General features: G+C 42.1%; 1 protein-coding gene across 6 annotated transcripts in view; it reads right to left on the bottom strand.

The window, feature by feature from the left end:
• Positions 1-18,779, bottom strand: part of FARP1 (FERM, ARH/RhoGEF and pleckstrin domain protein 1) — a 349,582-nt gene that overhangs the window by 88,261 nt on the left and 242,542 nt on the right. For all 6 annotated transcript variants that reach the window (XM_073348144.1, XM_073348134.1, XM_073348154.1 and 3 more), the window contains exons 6-8: positions 16,516-16,613; positions 4,751-4,865; positions 2,835-2,982 (exon numbers count right to left, since the gene is read on the bottom strand). In XM_073348144.1, the coding sequence (XP_073204245.1) occupies positions 2,835-2,982; positions 4,751-4,865; positions 16,516-16,613 (361 nt within the window). The remainder of the gene's footprint in view (positions 1-2,834; positions 2,983-4,750; positions 4,866-16,515; positions 16,614-18,779) is intronic.

Below are 18,779 nucleotides of genomic sequence, written 5' to 3'. Positions count from 1 at the left end.
AACTATTTCAACTTAGTCATAAAAACTTAATTACTAATATCCTTATAAACCTGCTTAAGAGTTTCTTATGGTTATAAAAGCAGTTTCTACTGGATTCCTAAATGTACAGAACCACATTGCTTTGTATCTGCCACATCGGACAAATATACAAGCCTGATGCTGTTTGTTAGATCAGCCTGCTGTCTAACAAAGTTATATTAATGTCAATCATCTCCGCTAGGAAATTCAACAGCACAGCAGATGGGTTCTAAAAAAAATTCTAGTAAAAATAAACATTTGCAGTCAGCATTTATGTGATTTGTGAATGAACCTTTATTTTCCTTTTTTTATTTTAAAATCATTATAGTTTATTTTGCTCACCTACATCAATAAAGGAGAAATTTAGGGCCAGTCCTGCAAAGGGAACTAACTGCATGAACTCTTGTGCCAAGGAATCTAACGGATTACAGTGGGTCTGGGTTGACTGAAATGGGTAAGAGTCTGCACAGAAACATTTTTTTGCACGATTCAGAGCCTTAGGGATTGATCCTGCAAATGCTCAATATTGAGAGTAGTGCTTCCTATCATGGGGAGTCCCACTGAGGTCATACACAAGATCACTAAAAAGTGCTACAGTCAATGGCAGTTGTATTCAATGTCTTTCCAGGATCAGGCCCATGCCCCCAGAACTTTTAACTGGATCTACTTAGATGGACCCCTACACATGCAGAGACCTCGTGAAGTGAGTGATGTTTTGCTGAGGTGCAGGGATCCTCCCACAGACATCTAGTTGAAGGATTAGGGCCTTAATTTGTAATGCTTCCTACCGCTTTAAAACAAGGCTAAGGAAAATTTGTATATAGTGGATGTGGCTGCTCACATGTGTAACTACTTAGTCTATGTTCTTTTTTAGCAGCTTTCAATGTTCTTAGGCAGTGGTTCTCAACCAGGAGTATGCGTACTCCTGGGGGTACACAGAGGTCTTCCAGGGGTACATCAACTCATCTAGATATTTGCCTAGTTTTACAACAGGCTATGTAAAAAGTACTAGTGAAGTCAGTACAAACTAAAATTTCATACAGACAATGTATTGTTTATACTGCTCTATATACTATACACTGATATGTAAGTACAATATTTATATTTCAATTGATTTATAATTATACGGTAAAAATGAGAAAATACGCAATTTTCCAGTAATAGTGTGTTGTGACACTTCTGTATTTTTATGTGTGATTTTGTAAGGAAGTAGTTTTTAAGTGAGGTGGAACTTGGGGTACGCAAGACAAATGAGACTCCTGAAAGGGGTACAGTAGTCTGGAAAGGCTGAGAGCCACTGTTCTTAGGCATTCCTTCAATTGTTGATCAAGTGATCAAGTTGTGAGTTTACTGACATTTTCTATTTGGACACGTGTGCAGTTTTGTGGTGGGATTTGTTTTTTATTATTCTTAAAGTCTCCCCATTGGAACTGCTGGCTCAGAGATTTTTTTTTTTAAAAGGTCTAGAAGATCGATTTCTTTATTTTGAAAAAAAGGCTTGAAACTTTTGAGTTTCTTTCAAAAATTGAGGTTTTTGTTTTGCTTTTAAAAGGAATAGTTATTTTAATAATTGCAGTAACCCAAGTTTTAAAACATATTTTACTCAATTTTTTAACCCTCAATTTTGATGCAGAGATAGGGTCAGATGTTTTGGGCCAGAATGTCAGGTTGTCAGATAGGCCTATGAAGCTGGGGGGAAGGAGACAGGAGGAAGAGGCTTGCTGGACTGGGCAAAGGTAGAATGAAGAGATTGCTGCAAGGCCCTGACTGGGAGAAGCAACTAGGGATTAACCTAGATTTTGCAAAGCCCACACAAGGAACTCTATGGAAAGGCCCCATCTAGTTCTCTCCCACCTCTTCCTGACCCACTCCCCACACCTCCTAACACCCACTCCCCCACCTCCACATACTCACTACTCCCAAAACCTGCTAATTCATGCCTGCCTGAGACCCTCTTTCCCTGTTTATGATTAAGGCTGCGAGTCTGTCACAGAAGTCATGGATTCCGTGACTTTCTGGGACCTCCGGGACGTCTGCAGCTGGAGCTGCAGGTGTGGCTGACCCCAGGGCCACCACAGCAGCTGGTCCTGGCCACAGTGGCTGCTACTGGGGTGGCCCCGGGGCCAGCCGCACCAGCAGCTGCTTGGCAGCACCCACCGCCGGAGCAGGAGCCAACTGTTGGCCTCTGGGGCCTCCCAAAGCAGTGGTCCCCTAAGGCCCCCCAGAGCAGCTAAGATTTAGTCAGGGGCATTCATAGTAAAAGTCATGGACAGGTCACGGGCCATGTATTTTTGTTTATTGCCCGTGACTTGCCCATGACTTTTACTCAAAATGCCCATAACCAAATCTTGACCTAATTGATCATGCCCTGTGGCCTCAGGTGACCCACCTCAATGTGCATCAGGGTAATGAGGAGCTGTAGTCAACATGTAACTTTCTGACCATGGATCGGAGGAGAGTAGTTAGGGAAGTCAGTCTCTTCAATAGCTGGTGCTGGAAACAGACAGGGCTATGGGCTGGAAACAGGGGGTGGAGATCTAGCTGCTAGGGTAGGTGTGTGCAGGTAGTAAGGGGACCATAGAAGTGTGGGACCTTATGCAGTTACAAAGGTCTAAGGCCAACATTGCAAGTGACTCTGGGAGCATCCTGAAATTTTGGTGGTTCTGGGTGCCTGCTAGCCTTAATCTTCCAAGAGGGTGGCTGTAAACCAAACTAGACACATTTCACACACAGGCTGCACCACTGTTATAATAATTGCTTTTGCTAAAAGAACAGTCTGTTTTAAAGATTAAAGCCATGATCAGAGCAGCTCTAACCTGAAAAACTAGAATGCCTGTGTTGGCAACTGCCAGGTTGATCTTCGTCCCTTCCCTGTCCTTTGCTGGATGCAACCGGATTCCATACATTTCCAACCGACGGGCAATCTCTAGTAGCTGGAAATCTGATTCTGCTGGTGTCTGTCCACTTTAGAAACAAAAATGAAAAACGAAAAGCCAAGAGACTTGAATTCTCCACATCTATTAAACTGGAATCAAATTACTTCTTTAAGGAGCAAAAAGACATTTCATCATGGAAACTGGTTCCTGTTAATTAGATAATATCCATACGGCCACTCCAAGTCACCCAATCTCTAGCAGCTAGAACAATAGCTCTGTTCTCAAAGACCAAGATTTTTAAAAGCAAATAGTGATTCTGGATGCCTCAAATTTTTGGGGCCTAACTTGCGATACCTCAAAGAAGCCTGATCTTTTCAAAAGTGTTGAGCATCCATCTTCTGAAAATCAGGCCTATTTATGGTGTCTCTAGTTAGACACTCAGAAACTGAGATACCCAAAATCACAGCCACTTACAAATGTAATGTCTATCTCAAACAGAGCCCATGTCTCCACTAGGAGCTCCTTACCCGTGTATCTACACCAGTATACTGCGACAGCAAAGCATTCCTAGCTGTGTGCTTTGTACTGTTATAGTGAAACCACCCCTCCTGAATGAAACAAGCTATACTAGTAAAAGCACAGCTTAGTCTGTATAGCTGCCTCTACACTAGGGGCTACTGCTGGCAAAGCTATTCATACCCTTAACTGACAAAGGTATGCTGACAGAAGTCTGCACTGTAGAGCTAGAACTAGAACTTGAAAGAGCCTCCCTTAGAAGCAGAGAGATATGTGACCAGTTTTCACTTAAAATATAATTAAGCAGGGAAGCAGAGTTCTGGGCATCAGCGTTTTAGCAATTATGGCATTGCTATATTTTCTAAAATAAAAGAACATATTTCAGTTAACGTGTTTTCATTTTAATCACATGTTCCCCGCTGATGAAGTAAGAGGTCCCCTACCATGGGCATACCACCTTAAAAGCACAAATATAGATGCTCTTTCAATGAAGAATTCTAGCTCCCAAATTATAATAGTGTGGGAGGACACAAAAACAGTCATGTACACAAAGAATTTTTGCTGGTTGATTGCGTGTATCTTCAACCACTAACTCGAACAGAATTTTATATACATTATTCCAACAGAACAGTAAATTATATGGCTTACTGGGCTCATGAAAGTAAAAGATTATATGAATATTGCCTACTATATAATTGGGTAGGAGAAAGGAAATGTGCAAAGGAATAAGATGAAAGACATTGAGGGCAGTGAACATACATTTTGGGCACCATAAATGTTAAATTCTTCATATTAAATCATACAGTCCTGATTAACATAATTGTTGTTACAAAACCCACGAACGATAAACCCCAAACCTCACTTAATTCAAAATGCAATGGCTTGAGTTCTGAATGGTTCTTAGAAGCAGAAATTCCAGCCATTCTGCTCCTAACTGATCCTCAATCTCTTAACTCCCTTCTAAGACGCATTGCTTCTTCAGGTTATATGATACCTAATCTCCCATTTCTATTCAGAGGACCTCTCAGATTCCCCCCGGCTCACAAGCTTCCCCTGAAATTTATTTTTTGAGCCCTTTGACACCCATCTATGGAAGTGAAAGATATATTCAATGACAATTCTTGTGTGTGAAACAGGCTGACAAAATAATTGAATGCTAGAAAGAAAATCAAAATCAACCAATGCTCTTTAAACATCTTGTACATTGACACGAAAGGGCAAAAAGTAACTAACTCATAGGCCTGAAAATCTTTTATAGCTAAAGCTCAATATATGTTCACAGTTAGAATTACATTGAAGGAAAAAAAGGAAAGTTAATAAGAACAAAAGCTGGGACTTACATATGATTGCGGTGAAATTCCATGATTTTGTCTTCTAATGTTTCTTGTTGAGGTATATACTTGTTCTTCACTAAGTGTTCACGGTCTATGGTTTCATCAAAATCCCCAATCTCAGCTAGAGAGAGACAGAAAAATCAAAACCCTGTTTTTAATTCAGACAAGCCGAAAGACAGAGTAATAAAAGTATTATTATTCAGACAACCCAAAAGACAGAGTAATAAAAGTATGTTTGTCCAAATCTGCAACATGGTTTCATAACTCATTTTCATTATTGTATGTTCCACATATTCCTTATTGTCTTTATAGGTAACTGAAACAATGAGAAGTAGCCCAAGAGTAAGGGTTCTCCCATTCCCCACAACCCTATACATAGATTTTAAAAAAACAAATGAAATAATTTCAAAGATGTATTGATTTGGGTGTGTGGTAAGGATTGGTGGAGGGGCTTCCATTTGCTGATGAACATTTCACTGGAGCAGATCAGCTTCTGTCAAGGTCATTGTGGCACTCAACACAACAACAAATGTTCATTTCTTTCCCTGAACTCCACTCCCAAAGTTTTATGCAATTATGCCAAATTCGAAGACAGACACATTTTTGGGGTGGTTTCTTTGTTTTTAAATACATACATATATTGCAACCCAGAGATTTATGAAGCATTTGTCTGTTTCGTATTTTGCAGTACTTCAAAACATCCAGTATTTTTCATTTTTCTCTGGCTTATTGTTATATTTTGTTTCTGTGAACAGAGTTTAATAATAAATCATTTCTCAGACTGAAGTTGCCCCCAACTGCTGAAGTTCTGTAAGTACAAGCATACAACAGTTCGCTATGTAACCTACTTTTCAGCTCTGCCACATTAGTGGGAAGTTGCTTATTTTTGGCAAGCTACATATGGGAATCAGAATATTTAATAGCATGTTGCCTGCTACTCTATCATACCTTATTTACCTGTTTCTGCTATCAGTTCCTTTGTAAAATGATATCCCCTCTTCCCATTATTACCCCAGGGTCCTAGGAACAGTACAATGAATGAAGGCTCTTACTGATCTTTGTCCACCCCTCTGTGAAAGATCAAGACACCCCAATATCCAAGCTGTATAGCTTTACTAATCTTTTATACCTAACTCGGTTCCTTGTAAAGAGACTAAATTAAAATCCAGGGATCATATGCAGACATAAATTCTATGACTTCCACCTCTGAAAAGAATTAACAGATGATACGTTAGAAGATCATGCCAGCCGTGCCATCAGCTCCTCGATACTCTACCTCTTCCCACTGCTGAATACTTTAAAAAGGAGAATCCTCCTGCACAGAAAGTCCATTGTTCCCTTTCACGGAGGCCACATCGGAACTATGGGTGCCACAGCTGTGCAGCTACAGTGCACCAGCTCTGTTGCCGGAGCACCATAACGCAGGCGCTTCCAGTTCCTATTGCAAGGGAAGGAATTCCCCCGTCACTGTCATCCAGTAATCCGCCTCCCTGAGGAGCGATAGCTAGGGTGATGGAAGTATCTTCTGTTGACCTATTTGTGTCTATACCAGCACTTAATGTCAGCGTAACTACAGTGCTCAGCAGAAGTTATGCAGCTATGCCGATCAACATTTGAAGTGTAGCTCACAGCTCAGGTTTCTATTTTGTCCCCAAGGTCATAAATCTTGAAAGTCATCCTTGACTTTGAATTTAAAAGGAAAGGAAAGATGTTTAAGGAAGAAAGAAGACTGCCTATCACTATCTCCATAACATCATGAAAATTTGACATTAGTTGACCCAGGCTCTTCTGAAAATATCATTCACATTTTACTTATCACCCATGCAAGTGCTTAAAATTCCCTTTTGTAGGGCTTTCCTAAAGCCCTACATTCTTTAAACTTCAAGAGGCCAAACGTATTGCAGCCAGACTATTCTCTCCCTACAGCCATATGACTTCTGCCACTTGCACTGCATCTACCACCCCCAAATCCATTTCAAATCACCCTCTGGGGCTTCCAAAACTCACCAGGACCGGTTCACTCTGACCTCATATCCACCTACTTTTCCCCCTTCCCTCCCCAGTCTCCTATTTCCATCTAAGACTCCTTTCTAGTGTTTCTCTATGGATAGGGCTGCACTTTCTGGACCTCACTTTCCCTCTGAGCCATTCCCTCTTTTAGTACCTTCCTGATCGTTTTAGCCAAAGGTTGATTTTTAACTACACCTCACTCTTCTCTTACCACATTAGCACATGGTTCCTTTCTCTCCTTGCTGTAACTAGCCTGAAGTAGTACTTCTAGTATCTCTAATTGCTTTTACGTTTCAGCTCTTCTCTTTTTATCTGCTCCATCCTTTTAGCTCCCATTTTTCCTTTCTGCATGAATCCAAGTACTAAAGCATATGCAGCATTCTCTGTTCTAACACACTTTCTATTGTGTTCTGAGATATTTTATGTAGCATCTTTCATATGAAATAATCTGTTTTGTAAGATATATGTTAATTTTAATATAACCCATTTGCTGCTCTCAAAATAGGATTTTGTATTAACAGCAGGCTGTAACATCAGTGAAGATCCTCTGTGATAGGTACATCTTTGGCAGGGATTCCTGGAAACAGAAACCCATCATGCAAAGACCCGTTATGCAGAGGCGGATGCACACAGCATGATGATACAACGCCATTCTTCACCTCTTGCCTCCCTGCTCTTTCCGCTCTTATATCATTGCTGTCAGCAGCTGCTGATTTTATATTTATTCGGAAAAATACATCGAATAATTTTTTAGCCAATAAATAAATGTCAGAGACCATTTAAATACAATATTGAGCAAAGCAGATGAGATCCCATTATAGGAACTATCAGGGCCAATTCTCACAGAAAACATTTTAGGAGATACAAGATATCTTCAGTGAGAACTATAGTCACATGTGGTCCTAGGAGGGCTTGCTAGCACAACAAATTTGGAAACTCTACTATTACACTGGGGAGGTGAGATAATTATACAGGATTTTGGTCACTTGTAGATGGGAACAGACAATATTAAACTCTAGTCCATTAGAAATAACATGCAAGTATAATATTAAACACAGTTTAGGGGTTCATAAATCAGACTCCTATGTGTTAATTCTAAACATAATAGACAGATCCAGGACTAGGGAAAGAGAAATAAATCCCATTCACATCAAACTCTGCCAGTTTAAGATAATACAAAGGGTTCTGGAATCTCATTCCCTCAGTGACTGAGCCTCTTTCAGAGCACAACTTCCTAATATTATACAGGAACCTACACATTTTTAGCATAAAAGACATTTTTAAAATGTTCAACTTGTCAGAAATGTAGGTTCTGTCTAGACTAGGAGACTCTATAATTATTAAAGATCTAGTTAAATAACATTATCAGAGGCAAAGGAGTGAAACTGGTACAACTGAGAAAAGGGATTTTTAGTTTAAAAACTGTTTAAAACTTTGTCTTATTTTTGTTCATAACTATTTCACTGCAATGACTACTTAACATTTTGAAAAAAAAAAAAAAGAAATCTTTGGTACAGATTCAACACCACAAACCCTCCAATGTAGGTGGAGAAATGAACAATATACATTCTCTGACCACCTTGTCTCCAATATAAGACATCCACCAAAATCAATGTAACCAGAGTTCACATTTCTGATATTTCTCAGTTAAAAAAAAAAACAAGCAGAAAATTTGTTTTTAAAAGGAAATACATACACCTTTCAGGTATTCGTCACATATAATAATAAAAAAAATCCCACAAGCACAATTAAAATTATAATTTTATATATATAAAACAATATGGAAAATCCCATCTAGTTTAATCAACACCCAGACCTTCATCTGCAGAGAAGTCCTAATCAAATGTTATTTAAGACTTTTTCAGTGAAAAAAAAGAACCGGCTTCTTCTAGCAATTAAAAAACTCTGTTGCATACACCACAGTCTTAGTCTGGTGGGAAAGAGGAACAGTTCACTAAGGCTCAATCAATTTAGGTTTTTCTGTCCCTTAGCAAATCTCTTTTTAATGATGAACAGGCTAAAAGAGTAAATATTTTACTCCTTGCCTGTGATGACAGATCTCTCATCTCGTTCAACTTGCTCTTAGCATGGCTTTAATCCTATGGATCATTCTATCCTACTTAGTCTTCTGGTTATAGGCTGCACAACTTATCTTTCCTTGTTTATATCCTAACTCTACAATCAATTCTTTTCTATTTCCGGTGAGGGCTTTAAAAGAGTTCCCGCTCCACTGCAAAATCCAGCCTAATGACAGATCTTTGAAGTAGAGGGGAAGGAGAATGGGTAATAGAACACCCATAGGAAGAAAGTATGTCGATGAACTCAAGTTACTTTACAAGTAACCAACCTCTCTTTCTTTGAGTAATTGTCCTTATGGGAGCTCCACTTCACCTAACTCCTGAGCAGTGCCCAAACTGAGAGGGTGGGTGCTGATGAGTTCTATCTAGTACAGATTGGACAACAGACATCCAAAAGGCTGCATCAGATCTGGAAGCATACCCTATGATGTAGTGCTGGGAAAAGGTGTGAACAGATGATCAGGTGGCAAATTTACAAATGTCTTTGAGAGGACATTCTTGAGCAAAGCAATAGAGGCAGACTAGGGTTATGATGGAATGGGCAGTCACCCTGGTGGAAGGATGCATATAAGAGAGTTCACAGTAGGATAAAATACATCCTAAGACCCATTTCGGTAGTCTTTGGGCAGAAATAGGGGGTCCCTTCATTCTGTCTGCAAAGGAGACAAAAAGTCTAGAAGAGGCTCTGAAGGGTCTAGTTCTTTCTAGATGGAAAGCTAGTGACCTCCTGACATCCAAAGTGTGTGGACTAGCATTTTATCTATAGTTGTGCAGTTTAGAAGATGGGTAATTGTATGTCCTGATTAATGTGGAAGTCTGAGGAGATATTGGGGAGAAAACGAGGATGTCCCACTTCGTCCCAATAAAAAACGGTGTAAGGTCAATCTGCTGTAAGGGCTAAGAATTTCCTTACTCTTCTAGCTGACATAATAGCTCTGTGAAAAGAGGATTTCAAAGATTAGTGCAGGAGAGAGCACTCTGCTAAGGGCTTGAAGGATGGTCTCATCAGTGCACTGAGATAAGATTAAGGTCCCAAACCGGAGTAGGCCAAATTGTGGAAAAATGTTGGCCAGTCCTTCAATGAATCTAGAGGTTGTAGGATATGCAAAAACAGAGAACACACAACAGGTAAGTTGGAGGCTGCAACAGGTGACCTGGATGGACTCAGTGACAAACCAAGGTCTTTAAACTTAACAGGTAGTCTAAAATGTGTGTTTAGTGGGAATCAGAGGGAGACAAACCATGCTGGATGCACCTGAACTGGAGTGGTTTCCATTTATGAAGATCTTCCTTGTGGATGGTTTCCTACTGTTCAACAACATATTCTGCACTTCAAATGAGCAATCCATTTCTATGCTCAACAATCATCCAGGAGCCAGGCCTTGAAAGGTAGTGTGGAAAGATTGGGGCAAATAGTTTTCCCTGATTCTTTAGTCAGCAAGTCTGGATATCTCCGTTACTGAAAAAGTGATAGGTGAATCAGATCTGGGAACCATACCTGTTCAGGCCAGGATGTCACTATCAGGATGATTTTCACTTTGCCTGCGTTTTATCATTTTTAGGACTTTGGGAAGCAACAGTGTGAGGGGATGGGCGGAATATGCATACAGTGGGGATCGTGGTCATGAACTAAGGAAAGCATCTCCTAGGCAATTGCAGCCATGTCCTCCCTTTGAGTAGATCTTGTGAAACATCTTGTTGAATGATGTTCCAAAGAAGTCTAACTCTGGGAAGCTCCCAGTGAAGAATATCTCCTATAGGGTCAGATTGCTCAGTTCCCACTTGTGCTCTTGGCAAAAATTTCTTGTTGGCTATGGTGTTCTGTAGACAAGGTACGTATGCGGCTGAGATGTTGATCTGGTTGGCTATGCACCAGTTTCCAAGTTTTACTTCTTCTGTGCACAAGGATAGGGATCTTGCTCCTCATTGGCAGTTGATGTAATACATTGTTGTTCTGTCATCCATCATGACCCTGACTGGATAATCTTTGATTATGGGTAGAAAATGGGTTGCATGCATACCAAACTGCTTTAAGCTCAAGAAGAAGGATGTGAAAGGCAGATTCCTGAGGGGTCCACTTGCCCTGTACTGTAAGGTTTTCAAGGTTTTGAGGATGGATGGATGAATGAAAAGAACCTCCCACACAAGTCTAGCAGGGATCCTTCCGCCAATCAAAAGGCTTGATGACTTTTTGGGGAATGGATACTCGTTTGTTTAGGCTGTGCTTTTTGCGCATACAGACAGTCCTGAAGGCATCAGGAACATAATCTGGCATGAGGCGTCATGAATATGCAGCCTGCCATGTGACCCAACAAGTGCAGGTACGTTTTTGCTGATGTTTGAGGACGTAACTGAAGCCAGGTGATGAATCAATCTAATGGTAAGTAGGCCCTGAGTGTTCAGGAGTCCAGGGTGACTCCTATAAACTTGATACACTGGGTGGGTATCAAAGGGCTTTTGTGTGTTGAGTCTTAGTTCCAGTGTGTTGAACAGGACTAGAACCTTTCTGACTGCTGACTGTACCTCGTCGTAGGATTGGCCTTTGAGGAGCCAAGTTGTATAGGTAGGAAAAGACCACCACTCTCAATTCTCTTAGCTGGGCAGCCACCACTGGAAGAACCTTTGTGAAGACTCTCGGGGTAATCAAGAGGTCGAATGTAAGTACCTGATATTGATAATGTTCCTGGTCCAGAAAGTGTTTGTGAGAGGGATGCATTACAAAGTACTCATCCTGGAGGATGAGGGCCTCTAACACATCCTCTGGATTTAGAGACGGTATAATTGCTGCTAAGGTTACCATCTGCAGTGTCTGAGTCTGAATAAATGTGTTCAATATCAGTCTCCATTTCCCTTTCTTCTTGGGAATGAGGATGTATCTGGAGTAGAATACTCTCCCTATGTATGGAGAGGGAATTGATTCAACCACCCCCAGTTCTAGAAAGGATTTCACTTCCTGTCTTCGGAGACGTTGGTGAAATGGGCCCTATAGAGGGACAGGGAGGGTGGGTGGTGGGGAGGGATAGAGCTGAAGTGAATGGTGTACTCTGATGTCCAATTTCAGAGTAGCAGCCATGTTAGTCTGTATCTGCAAAAAGAAAAGGAGTACTTGTGGCACCTTAGAGACTAACAAATTTATTTGAGCATAAACTTTCGTGAGCTACAGCTCACTTCATCAGATGCATGCAGTGGAAAATACAGTGGGGAGATTTATATACACAGAGAACATGAAACAATGGGTGTTACCATACACACTGTAACAAGAGTGATCAGGTAAGGTGAGCTATTACCAGCAGGAGGGAAAAAACCTTTTGTAGTGATAATCAAGGTGGGCCATTTCCAGCAGTTGACAAGAACGTGTGAGGAACAGTGGGGAGAGGGGGGAATAAACATGGGGAAATAGTTTTACTTTGTGTAATGACACATGCACTCCCAGTCTTTATTCAAGCCTAAGTTAATTGTATCCAGTTTGCAAATTAATTCCAATTCAGCAGTCTCTCGTTGGAGTCTGTTAGTTTGCCATAAGTACTCCTGTTCTTTTTTCTGATGTCCAATGTGATTTGTTCCATTGAATGTTTGAAATGCAAACGATAATCCCCCATAAGGTGGGAAGTGGGAAATAGAGGAGTGGTACAGTGCAAGATCCAGATGGCAGAGTGATCGTGGTTCTCGTCAATATATCCAAATGGTCACCTGGTGGAGACTGGTGGCCAGGTGACCTGAGAGATGGAGGTTGATGGTCTTTTCATTTGAAACTTTGGCCTTTTCTTAGACAGTTTTCCAGCTTTGTTATATGTTTGAAACTGGACTGGGGGGAGGTGGGGGATGGACCTTTGGGCGGTTTGTGATCTGCTGTAATCTTTTTTGGTTGCAGGAGTGTAGATTTCGAAGGATTGCAGAGTCATTCTGGAGACTTAAGGAGTGGAAGGATTCATCCAGGTTGCTGCTGAAGAGTTTGGGGCCCTCAAAAGGAAAATTCTCCAATGTGTTCTGGATCTCCCTTGGGATACCAGAGGACTAAAACCAGGACACACGGCACATTATTATGACTGTTGCCATAGAATAGGATGCTGTGTCGCTCCGTCTAAAGTTTCCTGTAATGAGGCCATGGCCACTAGTTGTCCTTCAGTGAGGAGTGCATGGAACTGGCCTCTTTGTTCTTGTAGGAGATATTCAATAAAATGAGTGAATTTACTGTAGTTTGTGTAGTTGTATTTAGTACTCAGGGTGTGGTAATTTGCTTCCCTGAATCCTAAGCAGACAGAGAGTAACTTTTAGGCCCCAAAAGGTCCAGCCATTTATGCTCTTCATTGTGTAGTTTGGGTCTGGAATGGTGCTGATTGTTTTCTTTATTTACAGCATCAACCATTAAGGAATTTGAGACAAGATGGGTGAATAGTTATTCTGCACCCTTGGAGGATACCTAATATTTCTTGTCTGCTCTTTTGAAAGTGCATGGGACAACGGCTGGTGACTGTCATACTGTTTTCACTGGCTCTAGCAGGGCATCATCATGGGGAGTCAAGTTGTGGGAGGGTCTCTATGAGGAGCAGCTTAAGTCTGTCTTCGCTCAGCTTCCTGGATCTACTCCCAAATCCTATGCAGAGCTTGAAACCTTGAAGGGATGTGTCTCCCCAGACAGCAGAGACTGCTTGAATGACCACTGGTGAAGGGAAAAGACTTTCTACAGGTATGACAGGATTTAAAACTCAGGGCTTGGGGCGTACCCATCAAGAAGAAAGGAACAGAAGGCTACAACCAACAGAGAGGCCCTATGGGTGGGGGACCACAAAAAGAAGGGAGGAGCCTCCTCCCCCAAAAAATCCACACGAAAATTGTGGAAGGAAAGTTAAAAATTAAAAAAAAAAAAAAAAAAGATAATAAAGATGAAAAACTTAAGAATAATGCACGGAAGGTAGCTAGGACTAGGGGTAAGCTATCCCAGACACTGCAGAGCAGTCGAGAAGGAATTGGAATGGTGGCAGGTCCGCCCTGCCTTGCATGCCCTCTGATCAGAGCACAATGGCATACTGAGTATGCAGGAGGAGACCATGCAGACACTGCTACCCAAAATCTCCGATCAGGAGCTGTGGAGCTCTATACCTCAAAGCAGCCCCCTGGGACTCTCATATTCACCCATCATATAGCTTTGATATATTTCATATAAAGTGTGCCATGTAAGTTATCATATGAAAGGTAATGATCTGATGAAACCAGTTGTTCTGTCCAAATATGTATATGCTCAGTGTGTATGAAGTTATGAAATTTTGCTGTATGGTTGTTGCTGAAATATGTTGTAAGTTTGAGAGTCTCTACTGGTAGATGGTGATCCACTCTCAGGAGGGTGTTAAGCAACCATTAATCAGCAGGGAAGTTATAAACAAGGGATTTACTGTAATGTAACAGGGCTGCCCAAGCATCACACAATGGGGGATTGCTCAACCCTGTGACTCAGCAAAGCCCACCAGGAAATGTCTGAGCTAGTGTTTTCCAGGTACATGGACTGAGGATACAAAACAGCGGACAGTGGCATCATGCCTTGGCCTTTCTCCTTCCCCATCTATGCTGGAAGCAACAAGAATGCTGCGAAGACAAAGACTTGAACTGAGGAGACTGGTTGCAGGCTTAAAAGGGGTAAATCTGTGTATTAAGAACTGTAACATCCATTGGGGTGAGAAAATTGCTTGATCCAAATACAACCTAGTCTAACAGGGTTTAAGATTTAGACTGTATGCTTACTTTTTTCTTTTGGTAACTATCTCTGACCTTTAGTGCCTGCTACTTATAAATCACTTAAACTCTATCTTTCTGTAGAGTTTTATATTTTATATTTATTTATTTATTTTTTATATTTGTGTGTGTGTGTTTTATATTTTACTTAAAACAGCGTGGTTTGGTTGAAGTGCTTGGGAAATCTCAAGCCAGGTACAAAGGCTGGTGCATGTCCTCTCTACATCTACATTCCTACCCATTACAGTAAACTTACACTGGTCAGGTTTCTGGCCAGGGCAAGATGGTATAGCTCTGGGATACAAGGCTGGGAAGCTGTGGGGAATGGGCTGGTGTCTTTCTCTGTCAGATTCGTGAGTGGCTTTGGGAGCATTCATGCAATCTCGCTGGGTGCGGGGCTCCACATGCTGTTGTGTTGAGTGACAGCAGCACCTGGAGGGGGGTTTCTGCCTCTCACTAACAAAGCATTGAGAGAGAGCTACCACAGTGCAAGGTTGTACCACAGGGATCCCACCATAGGGGAACATGCACATCTGAAGTGGAGCACCCAGAAGGACAATTATTCGAATAACTCTCTTTTCACGTTTACAGTCTCTCAGTTAGAGCTGGAGCTGGCCGTAAACTCTGCTTTGGTTCATGGCTGAAGTCAGAAGGCAGGGACTGACCTTCCAGACAAAACTCCTCCCAGCTTCCTGAGAAGCGTAAACACAGTTGCTGAGAAAATAAAAAGTTATGTACTTGTTCACCAGCTGCTTCTGTTACAATTCTGTTGAGACTCAGTCCCTTTTGGAACCACGTATGAAAAGCTTTTTCCTTTTAAAGGTTGAATTTTTTTCCCCTTAAAGTCTGGGCTGCAAAAACATTCAGCTTCAAAATGGTCCCAGGGATATAGAATTTCACTGAGGCTGCTCTTTTTATTTATTTCGTCTCTCACTACTGCTCAGTCATACAGGTCGTTGGAGGCCAAAGTGAATGGAGAGCTGTTGGCATATGCTTTCGGTCCAAACAGTAATAATGGGAAGAAACAGCTCACCTACAACACAGAATAGAGAGATCTACCCATCTTTACCAGGGATATACCTCTAAAGAATTTTGAAAATTTTTGTTAACTAAGATTCTATTTATGTTTGGCTGTGTGTGAGTACAAATATGCAGTGCTGAATTTTACAATGGCAATTCAAAGTGATGATCTATTATGGCTAAACATTTCTGGCACAATCTATATATCCTTCAAAGCCGATTTTTATAACATTATTCTAGATATGGGTTTTCATAAATTCTTGAAATGGAAAAAAAGGAATTCCCTTTTAAGTGATTACTTTTTATATCTGGAGGACAAAAGTAGTTTTGACATGCTGATATGAGTGAAAGTATGATCTGAACAAACATTCTTTTTTCTCATGTGTCTGTATAAAAACAAGTTAAAAGCTATTGTTTTTTCTCCTCCTATCACTTCCATCAGGACTATGATTTAGTCTGTCATTCTAAGCATATTTATTTACTCTGTTCTAGACACTACACAGCTCTCCAGGAATCGTATACTCTACTGACATGTTAAAAAGTTAAATATAAATTATAAAACAAAACAGGAATTCAGTTGAAGAATTCAACCCATTTGCCACTCTGCAGAAACTGCTCCTTGCAGAGTCCTGGCAGGCTGTCAAGCACAGCTCTTTGAAAATGCAAACAAACAGCAAAATACAGATTCAATGCCCAGGATATTTCTGAGCACCTGTTCTTTACTTGAAATAATAAAATGTATATAAATACACACACACACACACACAGTGCCACACAAAACATGTAGCCTTTGTAAAGCCTTTTTATGCTGTACTGTACAGTTTAACATGCTGAAGATATGTTCACAGGCAACTACTGATTAACAGCCTGACAAAGCATCTCCTGCCCACCAACCCGTTTCTGTTTCTATAAGGAGGGGAAAAAAGCAGAACTTACACTGTACTATGTGTGAGATTAAGAGTGCAGCACTGGTGTCATTACATGTTAGCCTGCCTTCTACCAGGTCTTGCTTCACTTGCAATGCAAACAGGTACCTGCAAACACAAAAGTGAAGAAAGTCACATACAAAGCGCTAAGGAAAAAAGCAGTAACATGATGATTCATAATCTGGCAATAGGTACCTTTTGCCTGTTGGAATCTATACAAGTGATCTGAATTTCTTGAGTTTTAGAGACTGAATAAAGCATAACAATAACGTGTTAGTCTTTAGAGTTTTCCATAGCAGCTGCTTTTCACAGTCAAGACAGCCTAAATGTCTATACAAAGTAATGAGCACGGGAACTGAAATGACAGCATAGACAAAACATGGTCGCCATTATGTGCTCAGCAACAGTTTAACAAGCAGCCCTAGACATTGGAGCCTACTTTGTCAAGAAAGAATGCTGGATAAGGCGCTGGAGTGGAGTTATCTCCTACTGTTTGTAAGGTGCCAATGGAACTTCCAATTAGGCAGCTACCAGAGAATGATCTCACTGCATAGTAAGTGGTGGCAGCTGCTGTCTGGCGTGTAGGAAAAGGCGTGTGGCCCATTCAGGGGATAGATAGATGGCTGAGTGTGAGAGTGACTTGCTGTGGGAGAGGGGAGACTACATTGGTGCAGGAAAAGCCTTCTTTTACCTGGACCAGGTGGAGCAGCAGGAACAGCAGCACAGCAAACTTTGCTCTCTCAGAGTCATGGCACCACATGGTAGTAGACTGGTGAGAACCGGGAAGGGGGGGGAGGAGGAAGAGGGAGCCTCCCCCTTCCAGTCAGCAGGGCTGGAAGCAGGCATTTTGTGGGAGAAGGAGAAGGGGAGGGTGTTTCAAACTCATCAGTTCAGGGCTGTGGCAGACCAGTAAGAAAGGGATGGGGACCCCTCTTGCAGCTGGCCATAGCAGGTGTGTTAGAGCAGATGGGGGAGGGAGGTCCAAACTCAGCTCAGAGGGGATGGAGTGGGGCTCGAGGGGTCCTGTGAAGCCAGGGCTGGGATTCTCACCACATGGGCAAGAGGTTGAACCCAGGACCGGAGTGAGCAGATCCCAGGCTAGTCTATCAGTCTACCAAATGGATTCCCCTCTATTGGGAAGTATTGGGCAGCCTGGGGAAGTAAACACTCCCAGTGGTGAACTAGAGGCATTCCCAGGTGGGGGAGCCAACAGCGAATTGACTGGGAAGCTGCTTCCAAAGTTGTGTCCACAGCACCACAAGGTTTAGTAGTGGGTCACCCGGAGCCAGGACATTTGAATGAACAGATTTCAGTACAGGACAGCAACACGACTGGCCAGGGGGTGTGTGACCAGCACCAGGTGGAGGCTGTAGGGGAAGGTTGTGAAAGTGAATCCCTTCCATCCAATGCTGCAATGGGTGTCTGTTGGGGGGACCTCTGTGGGGTTCAGGGAACTTTGCTCCTTTTACTCTAGGGGAACCTAAGTGGAGGAGGAGAAGGTGGTCACCTCCCCTACCAGAAGGCAGCAGCCACCGAACTTAGAGAGGCAGCAGAACTAGCAAATAGGCCACGGCGGGGATCTGCTGTCCTAAAGTTTTGTCTGGGATGTCTGGGTTACACACACCTTCTACAGAAGCCAATGGCATTACACAACTGTTGCAAGCCAACCTTTAGTTGTTGCAGGAGCTGGGTGCCTCAATGGGCAGGTGTGTGTGTGTGTGGGGGATCTGGAAGTGGTAACAATGGAAACTCAGCATGGGCTTGAGCGTGGGAGGCAGGCAACAGGCAGACATGGCAGAGTCCTTACGAGGGGGTGATTTATAAGCACCCTGCAACTCACTTACTGATAGGGAACGTGAATTCACAGGACAGAACTGCTGCCCCAGGGCCAGCTAGGGGGCTACATGGGTGGTTAGAGCTGGGGAAAATTGGGAAGCCGCCTTCCTGATCTACGCTGGAGTTCCTGCAGAGGCCTATCCAGACAGAAGCCCAGCATTGTTCAAATAGATGCATATAATCAGGCGGGCATAGAACACGTTTGGGGGCATGGCTTGGTTTCACTATGATGAACTGTTTAGATTGAACGTTGCAACACAAACTGGGATCTGATGGGACATACCGCATTATACACCGTGGTATATGAAGACACTATGAAGGCCTGGTTTCCACACTAACAATGGCCTGTTCATTCTGCAGCAAGCCTGCCAGAGGCCTGAGGCTCATAATCACATCTGCTAGGCATTTAATGAAAGCAGTCGTTTTCATCGCATCTGC

The sequence above is a fragment of the Lepidochelys kempii genome, chromosome 1 (genome assembly GCF_965140265.1).
Source record: "Lepidochelys kempii isolate rLepKem1 chromosome 1, rLepKem1.hap2, whole genome shotgun sequence".
NCBI classification, from domain to species: domain Eukaryota; kingdom Metazoa; phylum Chordata; order Testudines; family Cheloniidae; genus Lepidochelys; species Lepidochelys kempii.
Note: the sequence above shows the minus strand (reverse complement) of the source record. Positions and strands in the feature narration are given on the sequence as shown.